The sequence below is a fragment of the Leptinotarsa decemlineata genome, unplaced genomic scaffold, assembly GCF_025532065.1.
Source record: "Leptinotarsa decemlineata unplaced genomic scaffold, Ldec_3_MD MMD2_P_RNA_scaffold_7, whole genome shotgun sequence".
NCBI lineage: Eukaryota > Metazoa > Arthropoda > Insecta > Coleoptera > Chrysomelidae > Leptinotarsa > Leptinotarsa decemlineata.
Window position 1 is genome coordinate 5,648,421 of NW_027412534.1, and position 11,004 is coordinate 5,659,424.

Here is an 11,004-nt window from a genome sequence, read left to right on the forward strand (position 1 = left end):
TTATCTCAATAAAAGGCAATATACTCTTTTATAAGACTACATCACATTTATTCGAATCAGTATAAGAACCATCTCGACGAAAATACTTTCTCTTAAAGAAAAGTGTCGTATCATGCGAATAAAACTCTGAGATCCTTTATTTGGGTGTATTTGCTTTCCAATACTTTATAATTTGCTCACCAGAATATATCACATTGACCTCACCTTCTTGACCCCTGTCGAAGCTTGGAACATAACCCAACAGAGTTACAGACACAGGACACCAACAACCATGGAGTATGTAGAACATTAAATTACATCCCCCCTTTTTTTTCATAGAAATTAAAGTCATACTTCAATGTTGCCGATAGCTGTCTTAAATTCTATTCTAATACATATTCAGACAAGTGCACAGGTGTTTTAACATTTCTCTTAGGCCTGCTTGAACTGATATCTATCTGTGTTACTTTTTTACTTTATACACTTTCACTTTTCACTTGCACCTCACTTTGACAATTTTTATTTTCATCCTGAGTATAGTCACCTTCATAACAAATTTCATTTCGATCGTTTACATTTTCAAATTTTCTCTGAACATGATTTTCTTTATGTTTCAAGAACAAATCAGGTATAGGTGGTTCAGCCTGGATATTGGACGAATGATAGGGAGCTTGAACAAAATGCCACTGATTTCGCCTATATTTTCCACTACTGGCTTCAACTATATACAAACGTAGTTCTCACCATATATCAGTTATATTTCCATACTGTCTTAAATCAATCACCCAAACTGAATCGCCTATGTTTAAGGGAGTCATATCCTTAGCTCTATGTCTCTTATTATAGTTTTTAGCTTGTTTCTCTTTTATTTCCTTCTCTATTCCAATGAAATAAGACCGATTATCAACAATTTTCTCTAGCTCACTAGGAAACTGGGGTAAGTTAGTACGTAACTTTCTGGACATTAATAGTTCACTTGGTAAAAACCTGACTCTAATGGAGTTGTTCTATATGCTAATAGAGTCAAAAATATGTCAGCCTTATTTTTCTTAATCAGATGTTTATCCGTTTGCACCGTTCTCTCGACCAAACCATTACTCTGAGCAAAATTAGGACTACTTATATGTAAAAAGTTATATTCACAAGCAAAATCTTTAAATTTCGAAGAAAATTGAGGTCCATTATCGGATCTAACTACCTCAGCAATGCCATACCTGGCAAATAATTATTGACCTTTCACAATGATATTGTTCTCATTCATGTTGGTTAATTCAAAAATTTTGAAAAAACGTGAGTAATAGTCTACTACAATTAGATACCATTTCTCAAGTTTGAAAAGATCTATTGCTATTTTCTGACATGGTCTTGTTGCCATTTTATCTTATAGAAAGTTTCTTTGGTGTTTTCAACACACTGTGGACAAGATTTCACAAGATTCTCAATTTGTGTTGACAACCCTATCCACCATACACTAGATTCAGCTCTTTCCCTACATTTAACGATACATAAATGTCCTGTATGTATGAATTCCAAACACTTTAGTTGTAAAGTTTTGGGTATAATAATTCGTGATCCTTTCAAAAGTAAAGATTCATTATAAGAGATTTCATACCTATACTGATAATAAGGTAGAAACTCAATAGACAACTTTGATTTTTCTGGCCAAGAAGTTAAACAATATTCCTTCAGTTTTTGTAAAATATAATCTTTATTTTGTTCATCCCTAACTAGCTGAAGAAAATAATCTATAACTGGCAAATTTTTTATAGTTGACCTAGCATACATCTCTACTTCATGCGTTAACTCATAATTATCATCCTTACTTATTGCCCTTTTTAACGGACTCCTACTAAGAGTGTCTGCGACTGCTAATTTTTTTCCAGGAGTGTATATAACTGTGTACCATTATTTCATAAGTCGCATACGAAAACGTTGCAATCTTGGTGTCAAGTCATCCAAGTATTTAGTCTGTAGGATCTGTAATAAGGGTTTATGATCTGTTTCAAAAATTAGGTTTTGCGCTCCATAAATGTGTTCAGAAAAATATTCTGCAGCCCAAGTTAGTGCCAAGGCCTCCTTCTCGATCTGCGCATACCGTGTTTCAGCTTTAGACAGTAAACGAGATGGAAATGCTACAATTTCTCTAGTAGAGTCATCATTTAGTTGCATGAGACAACTTCCAAGGCCATAACAGCTCGCGTCCGCACTTACTATGATAGTTTTATTTAAATCAAGAAACGCTAAATTATGAGTGATCTGTAATAAATCTTTAATTGTTTTAAAAGCATTGTCTTGGGCAACTCCCCAAACAAAATTAACTTCCTTTTTCAGAAGCGCTGTAAGAGGCTCTAAAATTTCTGACTTTTTATGGATACATTTTCCAGTAAAATTTATCATACCTAATAACCTCAAAAGTTTGGTTTTATTTTCAGGATTGGGAAATTCACGTATTGCTTTAACTCTATCGGGATCGATCGATATTCCCTCATGAGATATTAAATGACATAAATATTTAACACACTTTGATCCTATAACACATTTTTTCTTGTTTAAAGTATTACCTTCTACGTGTAGTTTAGCTAAGACTTTACTGAGAATCTCATCATGTTTTTCAATATTAGGTGCATAAATCAAAATATCATCCATATGGAAGACCACACCTTCCATGCCTGCTCAAATTTTTGCAATATTCATTGAAAAATATTCGGAAGCACAAGATATTCCAAACGGAAGTCGTTTAAAGAAAAACCGCCCAAACGGTGTAATAAACGTTATTTAGCTTGATTTGATAAAATCCGCTTGTAGCGTCTAATTTTGAAAAATATTTAGAACCCTCAAGTTGTGAAAGAGTATGTTCTATTTTAGGTTGAGGATAATGTGCTCGTAGAACACCTTCATTTAGCTTTGTATAATTACAACACAGTCTCACTGTGTCACCCTTGTCTACACATATTATAGGACTTACTCATTTGGTAGGTGTTTCTATTGGCTCAATAATATCTAGTTTTACTAATCTATCTAATTCCATCTTCAATTTTGGAAGTAATGGTAATGGAACGGATCTTGGTACTGACTGCACAAACGGCTTCGCATCAGGTTTCATTTCAATAGTCATTTCTATTTTAATCTGACCTATTTCACTGAAAATTCCATCATATGTTCGCTCAATAATTTCTACATTCAATTTATTGAATGATCTATCATCATTGTCAATATTTATAATTTGAACACTTGTTTCCAGGAAAATTCAAAACCTTAAAACGTAAACTAGAAGCTCTACATAAAATCGGTTGCGTAAGTTTTCTTACAACATCCATTTTCTCTAAATATGTGATACCCTCAAAGGCTAAATTTACCTGAAATTTACCAACTACATCTAATTAATGATCATCTGGCCCTCGTACAGGCTCACACTCTGTAATTTTATTCATATATTCATTAGGTAATTTTTCAAAAGGAAAACGGTTTACATCTGCCCCAGAGTCTACAAAAAATGGATACTTATATTTACCATCTATAAGCATATCAACATACCAGTGATCTTTATTACTTGAATAGATTTGTCCAATGAATTGGTCTATACTATCCAAGTTTACCTGTGAACCTTCAGCTCCTACTGCTCGGATTCTTTTCTTTCTGCAAACCACACTCCAGTGTCCCTTCTTTCCGCATGTTCTGCAATACTGAGTTATTGGCTGGGCACTTATCCCGGTCCACACAACCTGTTATAGCACAGTATTTGCATTTGGGTTTTTCCAGTACTCCTGATTTTTCTTGTTTTCCACTATCCTTGTATCCATCAGTTTTAGCCTTATAGTCCTTCTTTTGAAACTTCTTGACGTTATGATGAACAACTGCTACTTCTGGATATTTTCCTTTTCTTAAAATTTTGTTTTGAGAATTGTGTAATTCAGCCTGTCTAGCTGTTAAAACTGCATCAGCTAACCTCAAATTACTTTGTAGTTGCCCCCCATGCCCCTCCCGGGTTGTGTGCCCAGGTCGCAAGCTCCCTCCTTACGGAAATGCTTCCGCAGGTTTGGACCTGGCGACCCTTTCCTTCCACCCCCGTTTCTTAAGGAAACGGTCCTCAATCCAGCTGCTGGCACTTCAGCAAGATTGATATCTAACCTCTTTTGGTTGGAAACCAGCCTTTAGGTGCTTTTATTTCCCTATCTATTCGCGTTTTGAATTTTTGGCTCTTGTTTGTCGCGGTATTCCTGACTGAATTTTTGCATGGGGGCCCCCAAAGCTAACGGCGGCCAGAGTTGTGATAATCGGGCTTTTTCCCAGTGAAGCTGAGAAATGTGGTTTTGAAATTGACTCGCGGTTTTGCTGAAAGAGAATATATGTTAATATACACTGGAATATTATACTTACCGGAGCCGCCTGACGGCGACTCGCGGGGGAGGTCTGCTGTTTTGGTCTATAGGTCTTCTGTATTTGTCCCGTTCTCTGAACCTGGGGTCGTCCATGTTCAGCGCTTCGTGCAGGTCTCGAAACGCCGGGTTGTCGTGCACTCTGAGTCTTTCAAACACGCTTTCTGCGTGTTTCCTCAGGTATGTGTCCACGTAATGGGGGTCCTGGTCCAAGTCCCTGTTGATATATCTGTTGGGCATGTATCTGGGTGCGTTTAGAGCGGCCCTTATGCACGCGTTCAAAAACGTTTGTATGTTGTTTCTGTATGTCTGCGCGCAGTGTCCCCATGCTGCGCTGGCGTACAGTATCATTGGGAGGATTATTGTTCTGATCATTAGCAGCTTAACTTTCAGCCCCATGTTGGATTTGGGGCCTATAATTGGCTTTAGCTTGTGTCTGGCTGATCTCGCCATCCCTATTCTCTCCCTTACGTGAGCCCGGAACGTCAGTCTTTTGTCCAGGGTGACCCCCAGGTATTTGGCCTTTTCCTTCCAGGGAATCTCTTGTCCGTTGTAGAGGACGTGTCCTTCCGGTTGCATGCGTCGCCTTCGGGTGAACAGTATCGCCTGGCTCTTGTCAGGGTTAATTGCGATCTTCCATCGGTTTGCCCATTTCTCTAGTCTATCTACTTGTTGCTGTAGGTACCTGGTAACGTGAGTTGCGCTGTTGGATCTAGCCAGCAGGGCCGTGTCGTCTGCATAGAGAGCCAGCTTATTAATGCCGTTCTCTGGCCTGGGCACGTCTGCTGTGTATATAGAGAAGAGGTGTGGCGAAAGGACCGCGCCTTGCGGGACTCCTGCTTCTAGTTGTCGGGTTGTCGAGAGTTCCTTTCCTACTCTGCAGCGAAACGTTCTGTTTTCTAAAAAGGAATCGATTAGTCTTACCATTGTGTCCGGGTAGCCGAAGTCGCTCATCTTTGCTATTAATCCGTTATGCCACACTCTGTCGAACGCCTTGGCGACGTCTAGGAATATGGCTCCGGTGTTGCGTCCTCTGCCGAGGTTGAATCCCTCTGTTGCAAAGTCCACGACCCTTAGGACTTGTAGCTCGGTGGAGTGTTCGGATCTGAAACCGAACTGTTCGTCCGGGAGGACTCCCAGTTCGTTGGTTTGTTCCTCTAGTCTTTTTAGGATAACGCGTTCCGCCACTTTGCTGATGGCTGGAAGTAAGCTGATTGGCCTGTGGTTTTGTGGGAGCAGGTGGTTTTTTCCTGGCTTCGGTATGTGAATCACCGTTGCCTCCTTGAACGGGCGCGGGAAATGTTGTAGTCTCAGTATGCCATTCACGATGTTTGTGATGGCTGCTATGCCTTTTCGGGGCAGGACTTTCAGTGCCCGGTTTGTTATTCCGTCCGGGCCTGGGGCTTTCCGAGTGATTAGGCGTCTTAAGATGCCTTTCACCTCCTCGGGAGATGTCGCGGCCAGGGGTTGGGTGTTCGTTCGTCGGTTCTTTATTCTTCGCGCCGTTCTTTCCACCTGTCGTTCTGTTTCTTCTACTTCGTCTGTAAGAGGGACTCTGTTCTCTCTGCACTGCCTCTCCAAGTTGTCCGCGAAAGCTTCCGCCTTCTCCAGGTCAGTGTAGACGATTCCGTTGTCCCCGCGTATACGCGGGCATGGCTGACGAGGTCCGTTCCTTAGTATCTTCTGCATTCTCCATGCAGAGTTATCCTCGGTGTTTAACTCTTCTAGACGGGTAGTCCACTGTCTGTCTCTGATGTTTTTCAGTTCTTCTCTTAGCAGTCGGTTGGCTCTGTTCATGCAAGCTTTATCCAGAGGCGCTCGGGTTCTCTGGTAACGCCTTTTCAGTCTTCTTCTTATCCTAATCAGTTCCATCGTTTCTGGTGGGAGGTGGTCTTGGAAGTTGAAGCGTGGGGCAGGGACTTCCCTTGCGCTTTCGTTCACCGTTCTGATTATTGCTTGCTGTAGTTGGTCCACAGCGTTCCTCAGGTCTTCCTTTGTAGTTGTAGACGTTCGCTAACCTTTATATCAGCTATCCCCACCACAATCCTATCTCGGATTAACTCATCTTTAAGGGCTCCATAATTACAATGTTCTGCCAAGGTGTGAAGCGACGTTATGAAACTGTCGACAATTTCCCCCGGTCATTAGGAAAATCGCATTGAATTTGTATCTTTCGAATATTACATTTCGTTATGGTATAAAATGCGAATCAAATTTAGCTAGAATATCATGAAAAGTAGTGTTTACTCCTGCTAGTTGGAATTGAATGAGTATTTTCTCTGCCTCGCCGCCCATGAGGTAGACTGGCATATCTATTTTCTTTTCATCAGATTTCTCTTTTTCCATTGTGGCCATTCCTGTGATTTGGTAAAGTTAAATTCACTGGTAGGCGAAACATTCGCAAACGTTTCTATCCTGAGCACCGTATCCGCCCCTGCTCTATTACCGGTTCCGGTAGGCATATTTCTTTCCTTCTTTTTGCCTCGCTGCAACCGTCAACTCTGGCACAAGATGGCTTCTCTCGAACTCCGTGAGCTACGATATTGAAACGAAAAAAAAAAAAAAAAAAAAAAAAAAAATTTGAAGAGTTTCTTGATTCGATACTCTCACTTTTAATTGTTGTGAGTCACCGCTGCCACCATGTCGTATCATGCAAATAAAACTCTGAGATCCTTTATTTGGGTGTATTTGCTTCTCAATACTTTATAATTTGCTCACCAGAATATATCACATCGACCTCACCTTCTTGACCCCTGTCGAAGCTTGGAACATAACCCAGAGTTACAGACACAGGACACCAACAACCATGGAATATGTAGAACATTACATTACAAAATGTTGTTGGTGAATATTGAGAATTCATTCTACTTTAAATTGATAACTTTGATATAATTTTTTACAGAGAACTGAAATTGAGTCGAATAAACTTCATTTTAATATAGGAATGTAGTCAAAACAAGCTTAATTTTTCTGATAATTTTGTTCAATACCTCCAATTCATTGTTGAATATAATAGGTGACAATTTCAATTGAATACGGCAAAAGATGAATCCCTGTTATTGTAATTAATTCATTCATAAATTTCGCCTTACAGATAATGACGCTGTTGCACCAATACTGGAACCACCCAATGGAACAAAATCAGAGAATGTCATAACAGTCTCTGAAAGAGTCGTCATCCCCAATTATATCAAAGATGTTATCAGAACAGAACCTGCGCCTAATTTGGAATCGTTAATAAATAATACGACGCCTTTCTTTACAAAAAAAAATACGACAGAAAACTCGTATGAACAAAAGACACAACCTGTTGTGTCTCGGAATGAAAACAAAACAGAAAAACCCGATGGAGAACAGATACAACGTGTGAATTCATCTTATATAACACAGACAACTGAAGTGAATACTTCAGATGAATTATCATTGGAAAATGTTCTTCAGCTTTTGTTGTTTCCGAAGAAGAAAGAAGAAACGAAAAGTCCAAACCATTCTACAACTAAAATTCAAACGACGAAATCGATCAATACTATTGAACAATCCACAACGTCTTCATTCACGACAAAGAAACCAAATACATCTCACATTTCTTCAGATGATGCACATAACCTCAATCGCATCGATTCTAATACTGAAACGGGTTTAGTCATAAACCTGGCTGGATGTAATATTTACGGTAGGATGTATAGAGTAGGACGAATCATTTTAGAATTATCGGGTCCTTGCGTAGAATGCAAATGCACAGAAATAGGAGTGCACTGTGAAGATCTCAAGTGCTAAAACATTGAAATATAATTCAACTCGAATGCCTTTTCATTTTCAACAACAGAATCACCGTGATGAAAACTAGGAATATAATAATAACAATAATAACTTTATTCAGAATAAAGGAAAATAATTTTGATTAAAAGGTAACATGATTGTTCTGAATAAAATAGTGTAGAGATAAGTGCAAGCACTTGTTTCTCATATACACAGTACAAATAAAATAACGATAAGGAAAATATAATAATAATGATAAAATGAAAATAAGTATAATAAAATAGTAAAAAAGTATGATAAAATGTGGTGAAATTATACACACATACACAAATTCACCCACACATTTATACACATATACACATAGGTATACATATATAGGAAATGCATGAGAAATACAGTGCAAATAATTGAGAAAATGTAAAAATGTATCGTGTGAAATATAAAATAAATAATGTCAAATGTAAGATGTGAAATGTAAGATGTAATATGAATATGTAAAATGTAAAGAATGTAGCAAAAACAGATATACTTAGTAGTACTGCAATAAAACCAATTTAGCACTACAATAAATACATGATATAAATTGATACAATGAAACACAATCACATACAGCTTAATATAATAAATACAATATATTATAATAAATTCTTTCAATACATTTGAAGTTTTAAAAATATAACGTAAACTAATGAGAATCACACGAATTGAAGTTTTTAGAAGATTGAAGGTCAAAAATAACCAAATTAGCAGTTTTCAAAAATTCAAATACAAGTTTTTTCCAAATACTCTTGACCATTTCTTGCAGGAAAAATAGTTTTTAGTAGTTATACTTTTATATTAACTTTTCTCAATTTTCTTCGCGAATTGTGCAGTTGAATTTTCCATAAAATATTATGATACTTTATACATACATACACAAAAATGTGTTCATATTTTCTCAAATTTCCTTCCATATTTTTCATTTCCCACTCTGCTGCTGAAAAAAACAATTTGTTGTAATTGAATTCTACACTATTTGAACTGAAAATTGCATTCCTGCCTAAAATTAAACATAAAATTCGACAGAAGATGTTTTTTCAGAATGAAAGATTCATCTTCTGGAAATGTCAATGTTCCATGAGATAAATTGAGTTCTTGAGTTCTTTTTTTGGTTTTTATGTTATGATGTTATTTTTTGTGAGAATTAATTATTCAATTTATGTAGGTCATTATTTTACTGTGAGTTTTTTATCCAAACATTTTTTAGTGATGATACTTGTGCTCTATTTTTTAGTTATGAATTATATAGTTTTTCCTGGAAGATATCATGATTGATAATTTAGAAAACTTTACAAAAAACTTGGTTTGTGGTACCAATTCGTATTGATAAGGCTGTTTTCATTGCTAATCAGTAAGATTTCCGGAAATCAAATTTCGTTTACAGTTTCACATCCTATTGTTAATTTTGATCATTAAAAAATCTTCTTCATCGTGTCAGTATATTATTTACAATCTGTTGTCAAAATATCAACTAAGTATCGTATGAAAAATGGTGATTCAAAGGGTAATTTTGGTATGCAAACGTTTGTAGTTCATACATTTCTATATCGAAATATACCGGTGATAGACAATTCCCCATACCAAGCCTGTATATTTTTGTTTGTAGAACTTTCCTTCGCATTTGAAATAGTCATTGTCTAGTATGAGTTCCAAGAGTTCTAAAAACTGATTCAGTTTCAATTTACATTGGCCTTGAATGATGTGCCAAAGTTGCCTTATCAGAATATTTGTGCGCGATTCTTTAGTTCGGGCGTATTTCAAAATTTTGCAGTGATGATGTCACTTCAGAAGAATTTTTCACGTTATATTGATCTTTTCCGAAAGCAAAAGATAAGCTAGTTAACGATATATTTAAGTTATATAAAAGTGATCCAATAAAACAAATTATGCAATTATCTTTGTAAAGTTTCCTAAATATTTTTTGTCTTAATCCTATTTTGATTTCGAGAATCGAATTTTGCCTATACTTTTGTACTAATTGTGATTTATATTTTTATAGATTGATGAAGATATTCGATATAAATATCATGAGTTTTGAAAGGTAGAACAATGTTATCATATATGGACGATATAGATTCTATAATATTTATATTCCCAGATGTGTAGAAGTGTGTCTTCCGTGATATATGACTTTTTTTCAACCTCTATTATAAACGCTCTATTATATACGCTCGAGTGGTGAGGAGTATTGAAAAACACTGACATTCTAAATGCACTGACTAAGACGCGGTTCATCTTAAATAAATGACATATCGCTCATGGGACATATGTGAGTATGGGCTTTTCTTCCAGTTTGTGTCTGAAAGTTACATCTTTGCACGATCTATGCATATCTGTAAAGAGTTTTTTTATTGGTTGCTTACTTCATTTGGGAGATTCCCATGTTTTTTGTTAGTCTAATCAACAAGTTCAAAAACATGAGATAAAGGTCCTAAAAATATGAGCGATAGCTCATTCGATTCGGAATCACCCCTAAAAAAATTTGTTTGAAGGATTTTGGTGCAGGTAAAAAATTGCAATTGTTATTAACAAAATAAGATTAAAAAAATGGTATTTAGTTTTTCGTTAATAACTCAAAAAATATTAATATTAAAGCAATTTTGAAAAGAGCTTGTTAAGGAGGAGGAAATTTTCGATAAAAAAGTTCCGACTCCCGAAACTCTATCTCCATTATTTATAATTTTAATTTGACGTTGAAAATAGGGTTCCGCGCGGCTGTTACGGCATGCGCGCGCTGCCGCTAAAGAGAGTTTATCAAAAAAAAAAAGTTCATAAAAATTTATTAATTTGTTAATTGTTATTTTTTATAACTATTGCAGAATGAAATATCTAAAAATTGTAGATACATTTT

At 36.4% G+C, this 11,004-nt stretch overlaps 1 protein-coding gene across 1 annotated transcript in view; it reads left to right on the forward strand.

Annotated features, from left to right (window-relative positions):
* LOC111515241 (uncharacterized) overlaps positions 1-10,575 on the forward strand; it is a 127,648-nt gene extending 117,073 nt beyond the window's left edge. Inside the window, 1 exon segment of the mRNA XM_074170263.1 lies at positions 7,450-10,575. Within this exon segment, the coding sequence (XP_074026364.1) occupies positions 7,450-8,132 (683 nt within the window). The 3' untranslated portion in view covers positions 8,133-10,575.
* The last annotated feature ends 429 nt before the right edge of the window (positions 10,576-11,004 follow it).